Raw genomic sequence first — 27,039 nt, forward strand, 5'->3', positions numbered from 1 at the left:
CATCCTCATTGTGTATTTAATTGCTTGCCAAGTTGTCTGCTAGCCTACTTATGTGTATAAAGAGTATACCTCCAGCCCTGATATTCAAATAGAGCCACTTAAAAAGGACACAGTGGTGTTTTTTCCCTGGCTTTTAATTAGCATATTCTCCCCTTGTGTGTAACAGTTAATTAATTAACCATTAGTCATTTTGAATTGTTACCAGAGATGGAAACATGTGGGTTCACTGAGAAATGGCTGACATCTTAACGGATCACATGGAATGTTCCCCCACACTGACCTTTCACATGGAACCCTGCACATGGAACCCTCTCAACAGGGAAGACAAGAACACTTCTAGCCCACCTCTTTGATCATTTCTAATGTAGGCATAACTTACCATGACAAAGCCTTTCCACTTAGATAGCTAAACCAAAATTGAGTCATGGTCTGGTAAATATAAATTTCTATTAAACAAATGACTTATTTATGTATACCGTTTATGTTTCATTACTTTTGCCGTCAAAGTGATGATGAAGGATCTTCAAGAGCGTTTGAGTGCCACGGAGGTGGTAATACTTATCCTGACCTGCATCACAGCTAGGCTTCAGATTAATAAATGCGATGAACTACTAAGGAATTAATTAATTTAGACAGAATGGCCCACAAAAATAACACTGTCATATGTGTTAATAGTCTTGAAGAGTAAGATAATGTTTATTGAAGTGAAATAAATCACAGTAGATTTGTCAAAATTAAAAGCAGAATGAGGTTTGGTAATCATGTTAACTGGGTGACTCAATTTCATCAAACACAACATGATTATGTGTACCATCAAATGACTGAAAAACACTTTCCCATTCATTTAGGTAAGTGCTTCATTATTGTTAGAATTTATTTGAATTTGAAATAATGGTATTGAGAATTGCAAATGTACCGTAGCTCCTTTCAAAACTAAGCATTCAGTCTGTTAGATGTTTAGAATGGGCATTCTCAGTACAAATGGAAAATATTCCCATTTCACTTAGTTGATTACCATATAAAAAGCCAGAGCTATTGATAAACTGAAAGTAAAGGGAAATGGTTAGAAGAAAATGTCATTATATCACTGGAAATCCAAAATCTCACAACTGATTAGATGAAATACTTATCTGTCATTATAAAATGTCTGATGAGCTTTCCCCGTACAGTGAAATACCACTGAAGCCTAAGATATGAAATATTAGCATCTCGAGAATGAGCCTTTGTCGAGACATCTGAAAGAGACAGAGGCATTGGATCTAGGCCCCCAAGGGAGGGTGGTTCTTTGAATTTAAATGAATCCAGATATGAAGGTTTGTGTGCCTATCTGTAGGGCTGTTACGATGACCGTATTACTGCCACACCGGCGGTCACAAGTCACGATGGCAGTCAAATTCCACGTGACCATTTGGTCACGGTAATTAGGCTTCTCCAAGCTCTGATGCTGCTGATGGTCAGTAGTACCCTACCAAACTTGCTAACTGTCTGGTACTCAGCACTCTATTGTCCCTCTAATCACTCTGACATCAATGCAAATGTTATCGAAAATCTAATCAAACACTTAATGAGAGCCCATGAGCTCATGTTGCGCAACATTTCTATAGGCTATGCAATTGCATGAGAAAACAGAGTTTTGATTGCCTCTATTAAAAGAGGAGGATCCCATCAGCTTTCTATAGGCTAGGCCTACTATATTTATTTCTCAACTTTCCTAATGTTAAACACATTGCTTCTCTTTACAACAAGGGTATAGCCTACCTGGTTGGCATGAAAATGAACCAAGGAAAAAGCGTCCTCCATTCGCTATTCAAGTGCATAGATGACATGTATTTTTTCTCCTGCCCCAGATTCGAGACAGGTGCATGATAATGGTCCACCCTAAATCAAAACTAATTTCACACATATAGTATTTAGTATATGTAAAGACAAGATTAAATCAAGAATAGTCTGATGGGTGACAATTTTAGCCTATCACTTGTGAATGATGCCCAGCTTGTGTGCAGTAACGCAAGAAACAGCTCATGCCTTTTTTTGCGCATTTTTCAAATAATAGTCGCACACCTCATGTAGCCTAGCCCATAGGCCTATATGTTTTGATAAGGTTTGTATCACAACTAAAGCAGCCAAATAACTTCTTAAAATTAAGCACATTAATCCGCTTTACAATGGGGGTGTAGAGCCTAACTGGCATACACACGCAGCTCGTGAGTTTCAAGTTTGGGGAAAATAATTTTCACCATAAAAATGCACCTTTATAATAAAAGCATTAAATGCATAATCGCATTTGCGGTCACTTTTGAGAATGGCGTTTTCCCGCTAATTGATTGCATTTTGGAATATTTGCGCTTATAGCCTACTGCCATGTGCACATTGCTGCGCTTATAATGTGAAGAAATAGCCTAATAGTATATCAACATTTTAAGCTAAACATTCTGATCTGTTGCATCAGCCTAATTGGTTTTAAATGTTTTTTTGATGCTAGTGGTTGTATTAAAACCTCCTAGGGCTTAGTGGTCACATACGTGGACAGCACTTTTTAGCTCTTATGTCCACAATTGTGTAGAAGTTCTGTCATATTTCATGGCTTATTCTGATTTAGATATTTATAAAAGCCTTGTATATTTGTCATGACATGCAAATTTGAAAAAAAAAGTGTAAAACTAGCAACGTTGTAGGTCGCTAAACATGAAGTACACGTAAGTGTACTTATGGACTGAGGCTCCTCGAAACAGCTAATATGCTTGTAAACATGCACACATGTAAAATGGGAAAAAAGCTAGCTCTGATGCAGCTAAAAAGCTGTACATGGTCCCAATGAAATAAATAACAATTAAATCACTAAATACATACATACATACTTAAATTAGTTGTGTTGAAAATGTTAGCCTAATGCAATTCGGACCATGAATCCACATATGTGGACATCATTTTTCTCTAAAAGTACATCATATCAAAAGATGATACTTAGTTTTTATTCTAATTAGGTTCCAATAAGCCCAAATAGCAAAGAGAAATAAAAAATGCATGTAAAAAAACAGCTTGGGCCTTAAGAGGTTAATTTGGGATCTATCGCATCCCACAACTGTCCCAGACTGTGTTTCGAATATATATTTCTACGCACAGAATTGAATAGGTAAACTTTTGTACTATGGGGGATAGTAGATTGAGATAGGCTAGTGCTTTTTCTGTTCGTTAGGCCTACCCATCTTGTTGCCTGACGAAAAGTAAATGTAGACAGTTCTTCCAACATCTTCAATATGCGCCTCGGAATTTGATAAGGACTCGCGCAGTTGCATTCCCGATATGTCTGTCTTCATTTGTAGCCTTTGAGAAGGACCCGATCATGTGACGGGCATTGGCTAATAAGAATTGAGCGATATCTGAGAGAGCCATGTGAGTGAGAGGTGCTTCGGCACACGCAGCCGGGAGAAGGGAATTTGTATTATTATATTCACCCCAAGGGCACAACGGCCACTGGCCGCAAAAGGCATGGATTGTTTTAGGGGACATTACGGTCACACAAAGGGGATGCCGCCGGGAAATTCAAGGCATTATCAAGTGTTTGTCTAATTTTGAATGAGAGACTGATAAAGTGTGTGCAGCGTGTGCAAAAAACAAAGCAGAGCTCATGCCTTTCATGCAACTTTTTTGAAATCATCATTAGAGTCGCATCATGCAGCCTTAGAATGTATTAAAAATCAAAACATATAGCCCAACATTTGTATCACAACTAAAGTTGCATAAATAACTCTAAATTAAGCACACAGGAGGACCTGTTTCTTTGTTAACTGCTCAACACAGAATAGCCGCATGTGCACACTCCCTCAAATCGTTTGGAGAAAATATCCTTTCTATTTTATTCAGCTATGTTCAGTTGTATTCTTCATACTTTAAAATAATATGAAACAATGCCACGGAATTCTAAGCAAATGTTGTCTGCTAAATTAACTAGTGTAGCCCACAGCCATATGATATAGCCAGATCAGGGCCTAACATAAGGACAACTCAGAGTATGCTATTCTGTTCTTCTGACTACATTGTCTTCATATCATGTTTCTTTAGACCTGTCTAAAGTAAATCATGGATTTATTGTGATGGTGTAGGCTATAATAAATTGATTTATTAGACTTTTTTAAATGTAGATGTTCCAAAGGTCTGCATCAGTGGCTTGTAGGGTATGCGTGGAAGCCAGGAGATGCTAAATGTGTTTATGTTAATTAACGGTAAATTACCGTTAAACCGGCAGTTATTTGCTTGACAATCACCGGCTGACAAAATGTCATGACCGCCACAGCCCTATCTGTGCGTCTGTGATTATGTCCAGTTCAACAATATAAGGCTTCTGTTGACTGACAGCATGCAAAGCAGTGTGACCCTGATAGGAAAAGCATATATAAATAGACGCCAGCAGTCAAGACCCAGCCTGTACCGTGTACCTGCCTTTCTTGCACTAACACTTGCACTTGTCTTTTCTTACTAGCACTGACTGCTAATCGCTGCTTTATTGAGAACACGTTTTAGTTAACACGACTGCAATATGTGTTATTCTGCATAATTGCATTAAGTAAAGCTCTAGCCATATTATTATTATTATTATTATTTTATTTTTTATTTTTTACCAGTCAGTTCCCCTTGGAACCTTACAGATTTTTTATATTAAAAACTGAAGAAGAGAAAACACCCACAAAGTATTTTATTTGGCTCCAAGTCCTGTCACCCTCTCTGAAAATAGAAATTCTAAGGGGCAGATGATAATCCAGCCACTTGTGCTTTGATTAAAAATAACTGGGAGACTTCTACTACAGGGTGTTTTTGTCCTGTTTTTCTTTCACTTACGTGTTTTGATTTATGGTATTGGGAATGTGCTTCTCCCCAAGACTCCTCTTGCCTGTGGAACCAGTTTGCCTGTTCTAAGAACAAGTGCATCGCCAAGCAGTGGCTGTGTGATGGAGAGAACGACTGTGAGGACGGACTGGATGAGAGTGTGCAGATATGTGGTAAGTACCCACGGTCATATAGCTATACTTTGGGTGAAGATTACATGTATCTCAAACATGCAGTTTGAGACCAGTCTGAGACCATTCCCAGTTGGCAAAACTGGATGGAATGATGTCATTGCAACCTGATTACAACATTGTTTTGAGACCAGTTGGAGACCTTTTAATTTTAAACTAGTTTCTAGACTATTGAAATGATAACACAGAAATGAAATTAGAAACATATTGAAAATACTTTGATGGGTGGTGAGGCCATGAGGCAGAGCAATTTCACCATGTAAATGAGACGTAACAATAATGAATTTGCCAATAAAAAGAAATAATCATACAACAATAAATGTAAAATGTTTGTCGAGAACAGTGGTATAATTGGATTTTCAAGGCAATATGAATGAAATAGCCCTAAGCTTATTCATTTTTACATTTTACATTTTAGTCATTTAGCAGACGCTCTTATCCAGAGCGACTTACAGTTAGTGAGTGCATAAATGTTTCATATTCCTTGCACTATTGCGATCAAAAGAAAGGAAGTGCATTTTAAACAGACATGCATTATTGAGCAAATGTACTTACCTTTATTGTCACAGTATGAGGCTTTGTATTGTCTCTGAGGCCACATAAAACGTAACAGATCTTGTCCGATATAGGCCTCTGCTTGAATGTACAGATGTAGGATCTTAATTTGAGCCAGTTTGCTACAGTAGGAAAATAATCCTACAGCAACTGCAAATGTGATCATTGTAATTAATGGACACTTTCGTAAGGGTTGATACATTTTTCATAAGGGAAAATCAACTCTGAACTGTCAAAGTGGAAATTACAAACTTCAGAAGCATTTTTAAACCTAAAAGAGTTATACAAGTTTAAAATTTCCTGCATTGCAGGAAAGTTATCCTGCAACAGGGTGATCAAATTAAGATCCTAAATCTGTAAGTGGCAAGAATGGAATGGATATGATCATTTTCCCATCCTTTACATTGTTACTCATAGTAGTCTTAGGTTATAGTTCAGCTTAGTCCATTCTGCAGTTTGTTTGACCTGCCCCCTCTTTCTCCCTATTTGCCTCCTCAGGTTTGATAACATGTGCCCCAGGGTTATTCAGCTGCCCTGGGTCCTACGCCTGTGTCCCTAAACGCTGGCTTTGTGACGGGGAGAGAGACTGTCCTGATGGCAGCGACGAATTGGCTGCAGCTGGATGTGGTAAGTTTGCAATGAGCCTCCATATCATGTTAAATAGTAAAGATCATATTGTCTGTGGCTCTATCTGTTGGTGTGATCTTCTGTTGTCATCTACAGTGCATTCAGAAAGTATTTAGACTCCTTCCCTTTTTCCACATTTTGTTACGTCACAACCTTATTCTAAAATGGATTAAATAAAATATTTTCCTCATCAATCTACACACAATATCCCATAATGACAAAGCGAAAACAGGTTTTTAGACATTTTTGCAAATGCATTAAAAAAACAACAACAGATACCTTATTTACATAAGTAACCCAGACCCTTTGCTATGAGACTCGAAATTGAACTCTGGTTTATCCTGTTTCCATTGATCTTCCTTGAGATCTTTCTACAACTTGATTGGAGTCCACCTGTGGTAAATTCAATTGATTGGACATGATTTGGAAAGGCACACACCTGTCTATATAAGGTCCCACAGTTGACAGTGCATGTCAGAGCAAAAACCAAGCAATGAGGTCGAAGGAATTGTCCGTAGAGCTCCGAGACAGGATTGTATCGAGGCACAGATCTGGGGAAGGGTACCAAAAAATGTCTGCAGCATTGAAGTTCCCCAAGAACACAGTGGCCTCCATTCTTAAATGGAAGAAGTTCGGAACCACCAAGACTCTTCCTAGAGCTGGCCGCCCGGCCAAACTGAGCAATCGGGGGAGAAGGGCCTTGGTCAGGGAGGTGACCAAGAACATGATGGTCACTCTGACAGAGCTCCAAAGTTCCTTTGTGGAGATGGGAGAACCTTCCAGAAGGACAACCATCTCTGCAGCACTCCACCAATCAGGCCTTTATGGTAGAGTGGCCAGACGGAAGCCACTCCTCAGTAAAGGCAGATGACAGCCCACTTGGAGTTTGCCAAAAGGCACCTAAAGGACTCTCAAACCATGAGAAATAAGATTATCTGGTCTGATGAAACCAAGATTGAACTCTTTGGCCTGAATGCCAAGCGTCATGTCTGGAGGAAACCTGGCACCATCCCTACGGTGAAGCATGGTGGTGGCAGCATTATGCTGTAGGGATATTTTTTCAGTGGCAGGGACTGGGAGACTAGTCAGGGTTGAGGGAAAGATTAATGGAGCAAAGTACAGAGAGATCCTTGATGAAAACCTGCTCCAGAGCGTGCAGGACCTCAGACTGGGGCGAAGGTTCACCTTCCAACAGGACAATGACCCTAAGCACACAGCCAAGACATCGCAGGAGTGGCTTCGGGACAAGTCTCTGGATGTCCTTGAGTGGCCCAGCCAGAGCCCGGACTTGAACCCGATCAAACATCTCTGGAGAGACCTGAAAATAGCTTTCAGCGACGCTCCCCATACAACCTGACAGAGCTTGAGAGGATCTGCCGAAAAGAATGGGAGAAACTCCCCAAATACCGGTGTGCCAAGCTTGTAGCGTCATACCCAAGAAGACTCAAGGCTGTAATCGCTGCCAAATATGCTTCAACAAAGTACTGAGTAAAGGGTCTGAATACCCTAAATGTAATATTTCAGTTTTTTTAAATATAACTATGGGGTATGATGAGGGAACAATTTAACTTAATCCATTTTATAATAGGGCTGTAACATAACAACATTTGGAAAAAGTCAAGGTGTCTGAATAACTTCCGAATGCACTGTATGTCAATTTTAAATGGAAACTGCACCACTAGACACTATTTGGGGTGCATGTCCAGTAGTCCTACATAATTATGAGTTATGAAAGGTGTTTCGGACATACTTATGCACCATAAAGCTATTTTTGAATTTTTGCGCTGGGAGAGTTCAACCAATGAAGTCATCGGTTGATTGAGCCTGCTGTCTGATCTAAAAATTTATGTAGTCATATTTTGTAGCAATTGTTCTGGCCTTTGTGTTTCGCCGATTTCACGATCATGCTAGCAGCGAGTAGATATTGTTGTCCTTGTTCAATAGAGCAATTGAACTCAACGATGTTCCTATCTGCCACGACATTGCAGGATATCTAGATTGACTCATGTTCCCTGGCTTTATAAAGACTTCAGCCTGATGGGAACCCTACTTCCTTGTCCAATTACGTTCCCACCCTCGACGGCAGGCTTTTCAAAATGGGGGCGGTACTAGTTTCTACAGGTTCATGGGAGCTATGTTACTGTCTATCCGAGATTGCTATATAATTTCAATGACAGCTTCTGATGATTCCTCTTTCCAAGAAGAGCTGGACGACGGAACCGTTTTTTATGTTATTTTACATAGGGACATACAGCCCTTGTCCTTTGAGCTGGAATACACTGAAGATGAATTGATACAGCGAGAACAAGAATTGCAAGACCAGCAAGCAGCGATGGGGAGCCCTATGCATGGTGCTGTCCAGCAATGCCGACGGAATGGGAATGTCTGTGCTGCAACAAATTCGATCGCCAACAGTTCTTACTGGAGAGGGGCAATGCAGACCCTATGCATGGATTGTGTGTGTGTGTGTGACAGACCATTGAACTTTCGCACATATGGATAGATGGGTGCTGGAGACGTTCTTCAGAACCTCCAAGATCAACTGGCGGCGGCAGCCTAAACCAGCTGGACCAGTACGGCAAATGACAAACCAGTAAGTTGTTTTGCTGTCTGTAGCTAGCTAGCAATATAAGCTTTCGTGATCGATTCGGCCATAACGTGGCTTGCTAGTACCACTACAAGCCAAGCTAGCCAAGTTGAGCTAGCTTAGTTTTCTATACCCTTAATGTAATGTAGCCTAATGATATAGCTAGCTAGCTAGTTAACGTTAGCTTGCTAGTCTAGCTAGCCTCAGCGCATCTCATTCGGAGCAAAACTTTAGCCATTCTTTTATGATGGTGACGAAGAGTAAAGTAATGACTTTGGCTTTATGACTCATATTAGTCTTTGAGTAACTATAACGTGTGTCTGTGAGATGTGTAATATTATGTACCGTGCTGCTGCAGTAGGAATACAGACAGTACACAATGATTGTATTATTATTATTATTATTATTGCCCACAATGATCTAATAGTGTTTTTGTCATTCTCTTACAGCTTGGTGGCCTGCAGATTATTTTTGGAGTTTGTTCTACATGGGGAGAAGCTAGGCAGAGGACACAGAATCCCCTTGCCTGCATGTGTTGTTGGTGTCATTCGAGCAATTTATCCTTCACACGATGGACAGTAGGTTGGATACAAAGAAGTTGATGACTCGAGGAGATGTGAAAGGTCCCATAACGACAAGCTCCCCTTGTATCAAAGTGTCTCGGGAACACGTCACTGCACCCCCCAAACACACAATATGCATGTATTCCCTTTGTAGAACTGTAGTATATATATATATTATATTTTTATTCTACTGTATATATGTCATACATGAACTGTTCCTGCTTACTGCTGTGTTAACTCACCTCGATCTCCATAGCAAATAAATGTTGTCTTGACTACAAGCCATGCCTACTTATTTGCTACATTGACAGACTAATCTACTGTTTTATTAAAACATGTTTACTTACCAACAAATAAAGTTGAAATGATACACCAATTCCCTGCATCATTTGTTTTAGCAGTAAGATTATAGCTGAGTGGCACAGTGGTCTAAGGCACTGCATTGCAGTGCTAACTGTGCCACTAGAGATCCTGGTTCGAATCCAGGCTCTGTCGCAGCCGGCCGTGACCGGGAGACTCATCGGCGGCGCACAATTCGTCCAGGGTAGGGGAGGGAATGGCCGGCAGGGATGTAGCTCAGTTGATAGAGCATGGCGTTTGCAACGCCAGGGTTGTGGGTTCGATTCCCACGGGGGGCCAGTATAAAAAATAAAAAATAAAAACAATTATTCACTAACTGTAAGTCGCTCTGGATAAGAGTGTCTGCTAAATGACTTAAAATGTAATAGCTAGTTACTTCTAAAACATTTCATGAATATCACAATAAATTGATCCAGGAGTTGAAGTCAACACTTTATTGGTTTCTGATGCAGCTGGAATAATTTAGTCACTTGTCAGTACACTCGTAAAAAAGATTATATAAAACCTTTTGTCAAACTCCATTATACACATACAGTGAGGGAAAAAAGTATTTGATCCCCTGCTGATTTTGTATGTTTGCCCACTGACAACGAAATGATCCGTTTATAATTTTAATGGTAGGTTTATTTGAACAGTGAGAGACAGAATAACAACAACAAAATCCAGAAAAATGCATGTCAAACATTTTATAAATTGATTTGCATTTTAATGAGGGAAATAAGTATTTGACCCCCTCTCAATCAGAAAGATTTCTGGATCCCAGGTGTCTTTTATACAGGTAACGAGCTGAGATTAGGAGCACACTCTTAAAGGGAGTGCTCCTAATCTCAGTTTGTTACCTGTATAAAAGCCACCTGTCCACAGAAGCTATCAATTAATCAGATTCCAAACTCTCCACCAGGGCCAAGACCAAAGAGCTTTCCAAGGATGTCAGGGACAAGATTGTAGACCTACACAAGGCTGGAATGGGCTACAAGACCATCGCCAAGAAGCTTGGTGAGAAGGTGACAACAGTTGGCACGATTATTCGCAAATGGAAGAAACACAAAATAACTGTCAATCTCCCTCAGCCTGGGGCTCCATGCAAGCTCTCACCTCGTGGAGTTGCAATGATCATGAGAACGGTGAGGAATAAGACCAGAACTACACGGGAGGATCTTGTCAATGATCTCAAGGCAGCTGGGACCATAGTCACCAAGAAAACTATTGGTAACACACTACGCCGTGAAGGACTGAAATCCTGCAGCGCCCACAAGGTCCCCCTGCTCAAAAAAGCACATATACAGGCCCGTCTGAAGTTTGCCAATGAACATCTGAATGATTCAGAGGAGAACTGGGTGAAAGTGTTGTGGTCAGATGAGACGAAAATGGAGCTCAACTCAACTCGCCATGTTTGGAGGAGGAGGAATGCTGCCTATGACCCCAAGAACACCATCCCCACCATCAAACATGGAGGTGAAAACATTATGCTTTGGGGGTGTGTTTCTGCTAAGGGGACAGGACAACTTCACCACATCAAAGGGACGATGGACGGGGCCATGTACCGTCAAATCTTGGGTGAGAACCTCCTTCCCTCAGCCAGGGCATTGAAAATGGGTCGTGGATGGGTTTTCCAGCTTGACAATGACCCACAACACACAGCCAAGGCAACAAAGGAGTGGCTCAAGAAGAAGCACATTAAGGTCCTGGAGTGGCCTAGCCAGTCTCCAGACCTTAATCCCATAGAAAATCTGTGGAGGGAGCTGAGGGTTCGAGTTGCCAAACGTCAGGCTCGAAACCATAATGACTTGGAGAAGATCTGCAAAGAGGAGTGGGACAAAATCCCTCCTGAGATGTGTGCAAACCTGGTGGCCAACTACAAGAAACGTCTGACCTCTGTGATTGCCAACAAGGGTTTTGCCACCAAGTACTAAGTCATGTTTTGCAGAGGGGTCAAATACTTATTTCCCTCATTAAAATGCAAATCAATTTATAACATTTTTGACATGCGTTTTTCTGGATTTTGTTGTTGTTATTCTGTCTCTCACTGTTCAAATAAACCTACCATTAAAATTATAGACTGATCATTTCTTTGTCAGTGGGCAAACGTACAAAATCAGCAGGGGATCAAATACTTTTTTTCCCTCACTGTATGTACAAGAGCTAGCAATATCTATACCACCATGCAGTTGTGAGCATACTAGGCATTCTATATTATACTACAAAATCAGTCTAACTAAATATGGAGGTTGTGTTGGCTGAATGTTCCAGTTAGGGTCCAGAATGTTCTTCAGCTGGTGAACTTTGTGTTGGGCAATGGCAGCTGGTCTTGCAGATTAACTCCATGACCTTTGACTCATAGACTGTACACTTTGGCTCTTGCCAGCCCCGTGCAGTCAATTCCTCTTCCAAGTCGGATGATGTTGAGCTTGTTCGCCGGCTGAAAGCTTTCATCCAATGGGTCTACAGGATCTGTACTACTAAAGCTGGTGTCAAGGTCATCATCATCATCAGCAGCAGGATTAGTCTGTAGGACACACGTTAGTCAGTGATTGTGGTTTGCTTACAACCAGGAAATGTAGATGACTCCATATTGTTGAGCATATGTACTGCGACGCCACATCTCTAGAGCAGGGTTTTCCAAACTTGGTCCTGGGGCCCCACTTGGGTGCACGTTTTGGTTTTTGCCGTAGCACTACACAGCTGATTCAAATAACCAACTAATCATCAAGCTTTGATTATTTGAATCCGCTGTGTAGTGTTAGGGCAAAAAACAAAATGTGCACCGGGGGGCAAAACAAAGTTTGAGAAACCCTGCTCTAGAGTGCCATGATATTGTGGACTCATAGTGTAACCCTCCAACCATGTTTCTCAATCCCCCAGCACCCAACAACACATGTGATGACAACGCCTTCCTTTGCCATAACAAAGCCTGCGTCCCTCAGCGTTTCGTCTGTGACCATGACGACGACTGTGATGATGGATCTGACGAGTCACTTGAATGTGGCAAGTCGATTTGTTGCTATGTCTTTTATTACCTCACATAGAGTAATAACTAAGTCATAACATTATAATAAGTTATAACATAGTTTTAACTCATTAATACCTTACTCTAAGTTGGAAGTATAATTACTTTTCAGTTATCTAACTGGGATCTGTGATGATGTGTTGGCCTGTGTAAGTGTCAGTTAGTGACACTGAAGCTCTCTCGTTGTCTCTCTGTCTCTGCAGTGTACCGGTCCTGTGGACCTGAGGAGTTTCGCTGTGGGGACGGCCGCTGTCTGCTTAGTGCTCAGTGGGAGTGTGACGGCTGCCCAGACTGTCCTGACCGATCTGACGAGCTGCCCCTGAACCTCAAATGCCTGGCCGCAGGTAGTGTTATTTACTGCTGTTCAAATGCCTGGCTGTAGGTAGTGTAGTTTACTGCTGTTCAAATGCCTGGCCGTAGGTAGTGTAGTCTACTTCTGTTCAAATGCCTGGCCGTAGGTAGTGTAGTTTACTGCTGTAGTGTACTCTGTGCTGTTAGTACAGTCTGGCCGCAGGTACTCTAGTCTACTGCTGTTTGGCTCTCTCTATGAAGCTATCCCTTACTGTCAGCAGTCTACTATAAGAGAGGATAGAAACCACATTCTAAAAAATGCTGGGTTAAGATATGTAATATGGCATGGCTTATTGGGGGCGTGGCTTTCAGATAGTTATTTTTGCCCGTCCGAGATAGTAAATGTCATTCTGCTTCATATGTTATTTTGTGTTGTCAACACATGTTAAGCAAAGACACTTTTGTAGCTGTAATGAGACTTACACAAAAGTATGAGTTCCTCAAGTGCCTGTGCATATCCCAATATTGGGAAAGCTACCACTTTGTCTAAATAATATTGTTGTTAAATGTATGTAAAGATATGTAATGCGCAAATTTTTTTTGGGGAAAATAACAAATTTGCAGTGTACAAACTTAACATGATGAACAGGAATGACATTTACTATCTCGGACGGGCAAAAATAACTATTTGAAAGCCACGCCCCAAATAGGCCATGCCACATTACATATTCTATTATAAAATGTATAACATTATTATTTAAATATTATATAAGAAAGTGGTAACTCTCCCAACATTGGGACATACATAGGCACTTGAGGAACTCGTACTCTTGGGTAAGTCTCACTAAAGGTCAGAAGGTAGCGTTGCGGTTAAGAGTGTTGGGCCAATAACCGAAAGGTTGCTGGTTCAAATCCCCGAGCCAACTAGGTGAAAAGTTTGTCGACATGCCCTTGAGCAAGGCACTTAACCCTAATTGCTCCTGTAAGTCGCTCTGGATAAGAGCATCAGCTAAATGACTCAAATGTAAACGTGTTAGTACTCAACAAACAGATAACAATACGGGCCTCCCGAGTGGCGCAGTTGTCTAAGGCACTGTATCGCAGTGCTAGCTGTGTCACTAGAGATCCTGGTTCGAGTCCAGGCTCGGTCGCAACCGGGAGACCCATGGGGCGGCGCACAATTGGCCCAGCATCGTCCAGGTTTGGGGAGGGTTTGGCTGGCAGGGATGTTCTTGTCCCATCGCGCACCAGCGACTCCTGTAGCGGGCCGGGCACACTGCACGCTGACACGGTCGCCAGGTGTACGGTGTTTCCTCCGACACATTGGTGTGGCTGGCTTCCGGGTTAAGCGGGCATTGTGTCAAGAAGCAGTGCGGCTCGGTTGGGTTGTGTTTTGGAGGACGCACGGCTCTCGACCTTCGCCTCTCCCGTGTCCGTACGGGAGTTGCAGCGATGGGACAAGACTGTAACTACCAATTGGATAACACGAAATTTGGTAACAATATAACAGACAGATGAACCGGAATGACATTTACTCTCACGGGTGTCCAAAAAGAACTATCTGAAATCCATGCCCCTACTAAGCAAAACCTACAGTCTTCTGCTCTGACCTGGTGAGTCATAGTTCAACGACCCAACTGTTTTTTTTCAAAATAACCCAATGTGTGTTCTGCCCAATATTTACCCAAATTAGTTTGTTTTTCACTGAGCATTTTTTTGAGTGCAAAGATATAAAGACAGTCAGAGTAAAATTTCCGAATAGCATTAATCTAAGTGAATCTCATTTACCGCAATGCAGGTTAAATGATTACTATTGTAAATGCTTTTTGCCTCACCATTAACAGTTATAAATTACCTTCCAGGGAGTCTGTGCAACGGTTCCTTCTTCATGTGTTCCAATGGACGCTGCATCTCTGAAGGGAGTCTGTGTGACAAGAAAGACGACTGTGGAGACCGGTCCGATGAGAAGAACTGCAACGTGAACGAGTGTCTTAATCGCAGAGTCAGTGGCTGTACACAGGACTGTCAGGATCTTCCTGTTGGATACAAGGTAGGAATCACCACTCTCTGGCCTTGATGGGTAACTTGGACAACTGCACATGTGTCGTATACTCAGAATCATAATCAAGGTTAGGTTGTCTTTCCTAGGGTTTTATGAATTCTAGTTATCCCGTCTTTATTTCAGCCAGAGACAGATTGGTAAGTGGACAGTCATCACCCGCTGGAAGGCTTACAGATATTACCAATAATAATTTAGCCAGAACAAAATAAATGTTTTAAATATGTACATGCAGAATCTGACTTTAATCAAGAAAACGTTATTGTTTCTGTATGTTTTGTATTAAGAAGCCTATAACACGGACCTGGTAAAGTGCCAACATTATTATCTCAGTGTGCATGATTCAAATGATTGATTATGTTGTGCCTGAGGCTATATTAGGCTTTCCCACACAATACAGAAAGACAAACACAATCATGCTATCACAGGCAATCCAATACAGAGTCAAGTTATAAACACAGTACAGTAGGATCCTATCATCATTAGGGACGATACCAGCAAGGCCGTGACGATACCAGCATCGCGATACTCATTAGTATCCTGTCAAGGAAACGACTTTAACAAACGACTTTAACTTCTTTATGAAAACAGCCCTAATGTTGGAAACAAACATCATTATGTTGTCATCTAGAGTAACATGTATTTCTTTTCAAAGCTATAGTTGGACAGGAAAAGGCGCAACGTTCATTCACCATGTAAAATGTGTCGTTTGGTTAGACAAGTTTAAAATATTGAGGTTTCGGCCTTCAATGGCCTTCTTCAGAATACTATAGCGCACAATATTTTACAGCAAGTTTTTAAAGGACCAAAGAGTTTGGTCTGCTTCTTGTTTGTAAAGGAAAAAATATTGCGATACTGGTATCGTCCCGGCCCTAATCATCATCTTGAACACAGACCTATGCTATGGATACAAGCGATGAAAGATGAGAAAATGGTTTCGAGAGGCTTCCATGCCAGCTGTTTGTTTGCTGGGATCCTTGACGACAGGCAGGCAGGCTCCAGAGAGAGAGGTTGCATCACAAATCAAAAGAAAACAAACAATTACCATCAAAAACTAAAAACCTAATGCATTCAATCAAATAACATTTAACAATCATCAGTCAGTCAATCAGTCATGGTTGGTCTGGTGGAGTGGTTAACGGTGTGTTTGTGTCTTTGTGTTGGGGGAGGGGAAGGCGTGGGGTCTGAGCTGGCAGTTGCTGGAGGAAGTTGGCAGTTGTGGTTGTTCGGTGCTGTACCAGGGCTGGAAAACCAGGGGTTGGTGCTGGGTCTGATGCTAGGACTGTGGGCCAGGGAGAAAAACAGGAACCGGGGCTGGATCTGTAGAGGGGAGGAAGGACAACCTGAGAAGCAAGCAGACACACAAGGGAACCCTAGACCCAGAGGTGGTACTTCCCTGTGGCCTGCTCGCTCCAAGTAAAGGTGTGATCTTTGTGTCACATCTGGCGGTCTGGTGCTGGGACTGGCCAATGGGATCTGGATTACAACACTTCCACTCACGGGTAGCCAAAAATAACTAAGTGAAAGCCACACCCCCACTAAACCATGCTTCTAATATAATTTCCCAGTGTGTCTTGCCTTTTCGAGTCAATTGTAGAGTTACCACCCACGACTGTATTTGTTAGTGACAGGGACATGGTCTCAACAACCATGGTAACTACAATTCAAAAGGCAAGGCACTGGGAAATATTAAAATAAAGTTTTACACTAAGCAGTGTCTTAATTTTACACTGGTTCCAGTGTGTATATGGTCCAACTCTTTCAGTGTTGATTTAACCCGTGGTGTAAAATACTTAGCTATTTATTTTTATTTTACCCTTATTTTACCAGGTAAGTTGACTGAGAACACATTCTCATTTACAGCAACGACCTGAGGAATAGTTACAGGGGAGAGGAGGGTGGATGAATGAGCCAATTAGAAGCTACTTTAAAATACTACTTAAGTAGTTTTTTGGGGTATCTGTACTTTACTATTTATATTTTTGACAACTTATACCTTTAATTCACTACATTCCTAAAAAAAAGAAAATCATGTACTTTTTACTCCATACATTTTCCCTGACACCCAAACATACATGCTTAGCATGACTGGAAAATTGTACAATTCATATACTTCTCAAGAGAAGATGCCTGGTCATCCCTACTGCCTCTGATCTGGCTGATTTGGAGTGTGCCCCTGGCTATCGGTAAATACAATAAAAAGAAAATGGTGCCATCTGGTTTGCTTAATATAAGGAATTTGAAATGACTTATACTTTTGATACTGAAGTATATTTTAGCAATTACATTTACTTTTGATCCTTAAGTATATTTAAAACCAAACGCCGTTAGAATTTTACTCAAGTAGTATTTTACTGGGTGACTTTCACTTTTACTTTAGTCATTTTCGATTAAGTTATCTTTACTTTTACTCAAGTACTCAAATTGGATACTTTTTCCACCACTGGATTTAGCACTGGAGAATTTGCTGTGTAGAGTTAAGTGAGTGTTGTTAAAAGACAATCAAGGCACAATTGAATAATGCAGCTGAATGTCCGTCTGTCTCTGCAAAGCATTTTACTGTATCGACCAGCTGCTGCAATATCTTGAGTAAATGGAATATAGACTATTATTTGTTACAGTTGTCTAGACTAAAAATGCTTCAGAACTTGTTTGTTTGTGTGATGTCAGTGCAAGTGTTGGCCTGGATTCCGGCTGAAAGATGATGGGAAAACGTGCGTGGACGTTAACGAATGTTCCTCCAGCCTACCCTGCAGCCAGCGTTGCATCAACACGTACGGCTCCTTCAAGTGTATGTGTGTGGATGGCTACGAAGCCCTGGAGCGAAACCCCAACACCTGCAAGGCTCTCTCAGGTAAGGCTATTCACATGTCTTGGCAGCAAGCTTGTACTGTAATATACTGCAGTCCGTCTGAATAATTCACTAGTGATGTACAGTATTTTACATAATTTCAATTGATGTTCAAGTGGTGTTCAAAAAGATGTTTACCTACATGTATATTTAGAAATGTCGAACTTGTACTGTAGTATACTGGTACTGTAGTCTGATCAGGGCCGGCTTAATGCAGGGGCTTACCGGGGCTGAAGCCCCTGGGCCCAGGCCCGTGGAGGCCCAAGAGGCAGTATATACTGCAACCGCCAACCACAGGAGGATTCAGGAGCCTACTCATATGCGTGAGCGCTGTCAAATCCCCAGGCGACACCGAAGCAGACATTGCCATTTTTCTTTATTTTGACTATTTTCTACATTGTAGAATAATAGTGAAGACATCAAAACTATGAAATAACACATATGCAAAAAAGTGTTAAACAAATCAAAATATATTTTATATTTGAGATTCTTCAAATAGCCACCCTTTGCCTTGATGACAGCTTTGCACACTCTTGGTATTCTCTCAACCAGCTTCACCTGGAATGCTTTTCCAACAGCCTTGAAGGAGTTCCCACATATGCTGAGCACTTGTTAGCTGCGGTCCGACTCATCCCAAACCATCTCAATTTGGTTGCGATTGGGGGATTGTGCAGCACTCCATCACTCTCCTTCTTGGTAAAATAGCCCTTACACAGCCTGGAGATGTGTTGGGTCATTGTCCTGTTGAAAAACAAACGATAGTCCCAGTAAGCCCAAACCAAATGGGATGGCGTATCGCTGCAGAATGCTGTGGTAGCCATGCTGGTTAAATAAATCACAGACAGTGTCACCAGCAAAGCACCCCCACACCATAATACCTCCTCCTCCATGCTCTACGGTGGGAAATACACATGCAGAGATCATCCGTTCACTGCACCGCGTCTCACAGAGACACAGCGGTTGGAACCAAAAATCTCAAATTTGGACTCCAGACCAAAGGACACATTTCCACCGGTCTAATGTCCATTGCTCGTGTTTCTTGGCCCAAGCAAGTCTCTTCTTCTTATTGGTGTCCTTTAGTAGTGGTTTCTTTGCAGCAATTCGACCATGAAGGCCTGATTCACACAGTCTCCTCTGAACAGTTGATGTTGAGATGTGTCTGTTACTTGAACTCTGTGAAGCATTTATTTGGGCTGCAATTTCTGAGGCTGGTAACTCAAATGAACGTATCCTCTGCAGCAGAGTTAACTCTGGGTCTTCCATTCTTGTGGCGGTCCTCATGAGAGCCAGTTTCTTCATAGCGCTTGATGGTTTTTGCGACTGCACTTGAAGAAACTTTCTAAGTTCTTGAAGTTTTCCGTGTTGACTGACCTTCATGTCTTAAAGTAATAATGGACAGTCGTTTCTCTTTGCTTATTTGAGCTTTTGTTGCCATAATATGGACTTGATCTTTTACCAAATAGGGCTATCTTCTGTATACCCCCCCTACCATGTCACAACACAACTGATTGGCTCAAACACATGAAGAAGGAAAGACATTCCACAAATTAACTTTTAAGGAGGCACACCTGTTAATTGAAATGCATTCTGGATAACTACCTCATGAAGCTGGTTGAGAGAATGCCAAGAGTGTGCAAAGCTGTCATCAAGGCAAATGGTGGCTATTTGAAGAATCTCAAATATAAAATATATTTGAATTTGTTTAGCACTTTTTTGGTTACTACATGATTCCATGTGTTATTTCATAGTGTTGATTTCTTCACTATTGTTCTACAATGTAGAAAATACTAATAATAAAGAAAAACCCTTGAATGAGTAGGTGTTCTAAAACTTTTGACCGGTAGTGTACATGTAACTGCCAAAATAAAGGACACACCAACATAAAGTGTCTTAAAAGGGTGGTGGCCACCTTGAGCTGCCAGAACAGCTTCAATGAGCCGTGGGATAAATTCTACAAGTTGACCTAAACCATGCCAGGAAAATGCACCCCACACACCATAATATAAACTTTGTGTTCCTCATTTACTCATGTGTTTCGTTTATTTTGGCAGTTACCGGTTGCCTACAGTCGGGAAGGCCGCAATTTGGGCAGCACGCACGCCAAATATACAGCTTGTTGCATTGTGGCCATAGACATATAATCCATAGAAAGGTTTTGGAACCTCTTACCCTGGCAATTGGAATGTTAAACTCATGGGTACACTAGCAATGCCTGCCAGTCCTGATTTGAATGGGAACTGCCATCTATGGATTGTATTTCTATGGCTGTCTTTTGCAAATTTCAAAATACAATTGTGGGAAAAACGTACAGTTTGGAAAGCAAATGTCTACAGCTGAAAAGAAAAGACTAATCTGTCCGTAGAACCAATAGAAAAACAAATTCTCAACAACTCCCAATTTTTTGAGAACAGCAGCACTGTTGTTCAAAGTAGCTCACCTTGAGATAGGCTAATGCCACGATGAGCGCGTCGGCCATCACCATGAGTAGGAGCCTTTGGCTTCATCTTTATTATTAGGTGAGTCAATATGACACTGGAAATTGTATTTAATAGCCTACTGTAGCCTGTTATATGAGTTAATGTATTCTAAATGACGTAGAATTGCATGAGTCTGATGGAATAGTTCCAATGAAAGAAATGTTGACCTTATTCTAAAGGATGTTTATGGTTATGTTCTCTTCCTTTCAGTGGAGGAACCTTTTCTTGTACTGGCAGATCATCATGAAATCCGGAAACTAAGTGTGGATGGATCAAATTACACAATTTTGAAACAGGTAAGAGGAAACCTTATATCTACACAAGTGGTAGTATTTGTTTTAAACTGAACCAAAATATGCATAGGAATCGTAGTATGTCTGTCACTCTGTTTTGGCAAGGTAAGACCAACTCAGGGTAAAATGACAGAAACCAGAAAATCAAGTGAATGCAATTAGATCTGTAACCGTAGCTGGTTTGCATATATTTACCACTGTCAGTCAGATTACCTTGCTACTACTCTGCCGTGTTGCATTTAGTTTCCATTAAACAATTGTACATTTGTGGTCTAAGGCACTGCATCGCAGTGCTAGCTGTGCCTCTAGAGATCCTGGTTCGAGTCCAGGCTCTGTCGCAGCCAGCCACGACCGAAAGACCCATGGGGCGGCGCACAATTGGCCCAGCGTCGTCCAGGTTAGGGGAGGGTTTGGCGGGCAGGGATATTCTTGTCCCATTGCGCACTAGCGACTCCTGTGGCGGGCCGGGCGCAGTGCACGCTGACACGTCGCCAGGTGTACGGTGTTTCCTCCGACACATTGGTATGACGGGCTTACGGGTTAAGCGGGCATTGTGTCAAGAAGCAGTGCAGCTCGGCTGGGTTGTGACTCGGAGGACGCACACCTCTCCCGAGACCGTACGGGAGATGCAGCGATGGGACAAGACTGTAACTACCAATTGGATACCACGAAATTGGGGAGAAAAATTGGTAGAATAAAATTTCTAATTTTAAACATTTAGCAGATGTTCTTATCCAGAGTGACATACAATTAGTGCATTCATCGTAGACCTTTCCTGCAGTCAAGTAGTGGCCTCATGGGTTGAATGTTGATATTTTTCATAATTAATAAACATTTTTAAAAATGGAATCGCCAAAAATTCGGTGTTTCTATGTCAAACTGTTTTGTTATATTTCAGTCTTCTGTGATGCATATAAAGTGTAATATTGGGATGCAAACTCAACAAGTAATACATTTCAACTCTATATCTGACATGGTACAGGTGTTTTCTTTTTTCTAAGCCCATAACGATGTGTGTGAGGTGCATACTTTTGTTTAAAAGTAGATATGTTTAAGACTACCAAGAAACACTCTGTGCGACCCTTATTTATGCCACTACAATAAAAGGTTAAAACACTGTACACAGTTGATAATATAACATTTGAAATGTCGGTCCTGCTTTAAATGACATTCAGCTTATAAAGGCTTCATAAAGCCTTCATAAGCACTACGTAAATGTGTTACAAAGCATCTATAACCGTATGTCATGCTTTGTAAAGGGTTCATACATGTGGCATAACTGTGTCAAATGTGACATAACCCACTATGTTGAATATGATATAAACATGTGTTTTATAAAGGTTATTTTATTTGTTTATATGGCAGTTGTGGTTCAGTGCTGTGTCCAGGGTTGGTGCTGGTGTTGTGGCTTGGACTGGGAAAAACTGTGTTGGTACTGGAAGCCGTGCTGGGGCCGAGTCGGAATCTGTAGAGGGGAGAAAGGACAACCTATGGAGCAAGCAGACACACAATAGAGTCCTAGACCCAGAGGTCAAATGTTGCACTTCCCTGTGGTCCGCTCGCTCCGGGTGGAGGTCTGTGCTTTAATAAGGGTGACATGTTGTGCTGAAGGATGGCACACGCTCTAAATTGAATTCATGTTAGTCACATTACACCTAATCTCATTCCCATACACTTCCAGCCACATGCGCGGAAGGTCTGGTGGACCAACACATCAAACTTGGTATTCATCAGTTTACATTTTAGTCATTTAGCAGACGCTCTTATCCAGAGCGACTTACAGTTATTATTTTTTTATTTAAAAAAAATTCATACTGGCCCCCCGTGGGAATCGAACCCACAACCCTGGCGTTGCAAACGCCATGCTCTACCAACTGAGCTATATCCCTGCCGGCCATTTCCTCCCATACCCTGGACGACGCTGGGCCAATTGTGCGCCGATTCGAACCAGGACCTCTAGTGGCACAGCTAGCACTGCGATGCAGTGCCTTAGACCACTGCGCCACTCGGGAGACGGTTAGTTAGGGTTAGGTTTCAAATCTAATTTTAAGAAGAGAAAATGTTGGAAATGAAAGGGTTTAGTCAAATTATGACTTTGTGGCTGTGTTAACTAGTGTCGACCAGGGGGAACGATGACAAATACTTTACTCAGTAAGGTCACTCCCATAGAATTCTATGGTCACTCCCACTAAGGACAACTTTGAATGGTTGGCGACGACATTACACCAAGAAACACTTACCTTGATGAAAGCCCCCAACATAAGGAAATTGAACGTGGTGTTCTTCTGGAACCAAGTCAACCATGTTCCTCAGTACACAAACACGCACACAACAATATAACGAGGGAATGGGAACAGAAGAGGAATGAATACCTGGTGCGGTAGTCTCAGGTTCGACTACTCCTAGTCTTGGCTCTGACAGACACACACAAACACAAGCTTTGCAGGTCCATCAAACTCATTTAAATACTTTTTTTTTTTTTACCTTTATTTAACCAGGTAAGCCAGTTGAGAACAAGTTCTCATTTACAACTGCGACCTGGCCAAGATAAAGCAAAGCAGTGCGATAAAAACAACAACACAGAGTTACATATGGGGTAAACAAAACATAAAGTCAAAAATACAAACAGAAAATATATATACAGTGTGTGCGAATGGAGTAAGTTATGGAGGTAAGGCAATAAATAGGCCATAGTGCAAAATAGGGGGGGGGGTGGCATGGGCAAGTTGCAGCGGAGGGTGCAGAGCCGGTGGCCGGGGTAGTGGTACCCAGGTGGAAAGCATGGCCAGCCGTAGCAAAATGCTTGTTGAAATTCTCAATTATTGTAGATTTATCGGTGGTGACAGTGTTTCCTAGCCTCAGTGCAGTGGGCAGTTTGGAGGAGGTGCTCTTATTTTCCATGGAATTTACAGTGTCCCAAAACTTTTTGGAGTTAGTGCTACAGGATGCAAATTTCTGTTTGAAAAAGCTAGCCTTTGCTTTCCTAACTGATTGTGTATATTGGTTCCTGACTTCCCTGAAAAGTTGCATATCACGGGGGCTGTTCGATGCTAATGCAGTGCGCCACAGGATGTTTTTGTGCTGGTCAAGGGAAGTCAAGTCTGAAGAGAACAAGGGGCTATATCTGTTCTTAGTTCTGAATTTTTTTGAATGGGGCATGCTTATTTAAGATTGAGAGGAAAGCACTTTTAAAGAACAACCAGGCATCCTCTACTGACGGAATGAGGTCAATATCCATCCAGGATACCCGGGCCAGGTCAATTAAAAAGGCCTGCTCGCTAAAGTGTTTTAGGGAGCTTTTGAAATTGATGAGGGGTGGTCGTTTGACCGCGGACCCATTACGGACGCAGGCAATAAGGCAGTGATCGCTGAGATCCTGGTTAAAGACAGCGGAGGTGTATTTAGAGGGTAAATTTGTCAGGATGATATCTATGAGGGTGCCCATGTTTACAGATTTAGGGTTGTACCAGGTAGGTTTGTTGCTAATTTGTGTGAGATTGAGGGCATCTAGTTTAGATTGTAGGTTGGCCGGGGTGTTAAGCATATCCCAGTTTAGGTCACCAAGCAGTACGAACTCTGAGGATAGATAGGGGGCAATCAGTTCACATATGGTGTCCAGGGCACAGCTCGGGGCTGAGTGGGGTCTGTAGCAAGCGGCAACAGTGAGAGACTTATTTCTGGAAAGGTGGATTTTTAGAAGTAGAAGTTCAAACTGTTTGGGCACAGACCTGGATCGTACGATAGAGCTCTGCAGGCTATCTCTACAGTAGATTGCAACCCCACCCCCTTTGGCAGTTGTATCGATAAGGAAAATGTTGTAGTTGGGGATGGAAATTTCTGATTTTTTTGTGTTTTTCCCTAAGCCAGGATTCAGACACTGGTAGGACATCAGGGTTGGCGGAGTGTGCTAACGCAGTGAATAACTCAAACTTAGGGAGGAGGCTTCGGATGTTAACGTGCAAGAAACCAATGCTTTTACGGTTACAGAAGTAAACAAATGATAACGACTGGGGAGTAGAAGTGATACTGGGGGCTACAGGGCCTGGGTTAACCTCTACATCACCAGAGGAACAGAGGAGGAGTATAATAAGGATACGGCTAAAGGCTTTAAGTACTGGTCTTCTAGTGTGTTGGGTACAGAGAAAAAAAGGGGCAGGTTTCAGGGCGTTGTAGAATAGATTCAGGGCATTATGTACAGAAAAGGATATGGACGGATATGAGTACAGTGGAGGTAAACCTAAGCGTTGGGTAACGATGAAAGAGAGAGCATCACTGGAGGCACCGATTGAGTCGGTCTCCGCGTGTATGGGAGGTGGGACAAAGGAGCTATCTATGGCAGGTTGAGCTGGGCTGGGGGATCTACAGTGAAATAGTACAATAAGAAATAACCAAAACAGCAATAAGCAAGGCATATTGACATGGGAGAGAGGCATAAAGCAATTACAGGTGTTATTCGAGAGAGCTAAGACAACAGCTGGTAATGGCGACAAAGTGTGGGCTGAGGCTAAACATAAACAGGATGTGGTACCGTATAAAGGAACAGTCCAGCAGGCATTAGCTGTATAGCTGAGTTATCATAAGGTCCGGTGGACAGCAATAGGAGAGTTCGGAGGTAGTTCGGGGGCTGCTATAGCACTGGCGAGCAAGAGGCCACGGCTAGCATGTGCTAGCGGGCCGGGGCTAGCAGATGGATCTTCGTGGTCGACTTCGTAAAGGGAAACCTGTTGTAATCGCATCAGACGATTTCGTCGGCAGACCAGTCGTGTTGGATCGGCGGGGCTCCGTGTCAACACTAGGAGGTCCCGTCCGGTTGACAGAGAGGTAGATAGCCGGGAGAAGGGCCTGGCTCGTGGCTAGCTCGAGGCTGATTAGCCAACAACAACGTCCATTTGATTGCAGCTATCTAGCTACGATGATCCGGTGTTAAAGGTCCAGTGAATCAGGAAACCGATATGTTCTGGGTCGATAACACGCTGTACAGATAGTGCAGACTGGCCGATAATAGTCCAGGCTAGAGCTGGCTGGTAGGTAGTGCAGGCCACGGACAATGGTGAGAAACCTAATGGCAAGTAGCTAGTTAGCTGGCTACTCCCGTCCGGTAGACATAGAGGTAGATAGCCGGGAAATGGGCCTGGCTCGAGGCTAGCTCAAGGCTAACTGGTGCTTGCTTCAGGGGCAGTGGTGATTAGCCAAACAGCAACATCCAATTCGGTTGCGGCTAGCTAGTTGCGATCCAGTGTGTTAATAGCCAGTGATTCAGTTATTCCGGCAGAAAATCAGATGTTCTGGGTGAAAACCGCTAACGGTGGCTAATAGCAAGTAGCTAGTTAGCTGGCTAGCTGGTATCAACTGGAGATTCTAGATAAAAGGTAAGTCAATAATATAATCCGTTACACATTGAGTGAGGCGGGTTGCAGGAAAGTATATTTTGTAGAAGGATGAAAATTGTGATAGGGAAATATGAACACGACCGCACTGCTATGCCATCTTGGATTAGATTCCCTACCCTACAGTAACCTGTGGATCATGATCTGCAAAAAAAAATCTGCAGAACATTAATAACATGTTTATTGACACTTTATGTAGTGTCGTGTAATACTTTGTTTGAAGTGAGATGCCAACTTAGCTAGAAATTGCTGTTAAGTCACTGAAATTATTTGAAATAACGATTGAGGTAGCTATGTAATATTGCTCAACACTTAACTACTAAAACAAATTGAAATTACAATAAATAAAGGTTAACTTAATAGTTATTTTTTCTGTCCAGTGGCACCACAAGTGGGCATTTGATTTGCGAACTCATCACAGCGCCTATTGTGCTACAGAAACAAATACTTTTCTGAATTAAAGGAAAACTAGACTCAAAAATCTAAGTTTCTTCGTTTTTTTCCAGACCTCAAAAGTCGTCCCCTGATGTGGTTTAAGCATTGTTGTGAACACAGAAAATCCAATGTAGTTGTTTTTCTATTTAAAAAGTATGACAAAACTGGGGGAAAAACAGAAGAAAATTGGGGAAATCCGAAACCTGGAAAAAGAAAACCGAGAAAACTGAGGGAAAGAAGTTGGGCCATCCTAGAAATGTTGGGCCATCCTAGAAAGGGTTGGGTGTGTGGGCCATCCTAGAAAGGGTCGGGAGTGTGGGCCCCTTGTTATTACAGACACGTCACTATAATATATACAATTTAGCAGATGCTTTTATCCAAAGCGACTTAGTCATGCGTGCATACATTTTTACGTATAGGTGGTCCCGGGAATACAACCCACTACCCTGGTGTTGCAATGCTCTACCAAGATGCATGACAAGGTTATAAATGCTTTGTGAAGCCTCAATTTAATATGATTTATAAAGCCTTT

The 27,039-nt window shown here is 42.0% G+C and overlaps 1 protein-coding gene across 1 annotated transcript in view; it reads left to right on the forward strand.

Annotated features, from left to right (window-relative positions):
* Positions 1-27,039, forward strand: part of LOC311128814 (low-density lipoprotein receptor-related protein 1B-like) — a gene marked incomplete at both ends in the record, with an annotated part of 602,749 nt that overhangs the window by 488,326 nt on the left and 87,384 nt on the right. The window contains 7 exons of the mRNA XM_084161045.1: positions 4,878-4,997; positions 6,069-6,197; positions 12,570-12,692; positions 12,918-13,058; positions 14,868-15,055; positions 17,735-17,918; positions 20,603-20,688. Coding sequence (XP_084017171.1) covers positions 4,878-4,997; positions 6,069-6,197; positions 12,570-12,692; positions 12,918-13,058; positions 14,868-15,055; positions 17,735-17,918; positions 20,603-20,688 — 971 coding nt within the window. The remainder of the gene's footprint in view (positions 1-4,877; positions 4,998-6,068; positions 6,198-12,569; positions 12,693-12,917; positions 13,059-14,867; positions 15,056-17,734; positions 17,919-20,602; positions 20,689-27,039) is intronic.

Source organism: Coregonus lavaretus (genome assembly GCF_964263955.1).
Source record: "Coregonus lavaretus genome assembly, chromosome: 5".
Taxonomy (NCBI): domain Eukaryota; kingdom Metazoa; phylum Chordata; class Actinopteri; order Salmoniformes; family Salmonidae; genus Coregonus; species Coregonus lavaretus.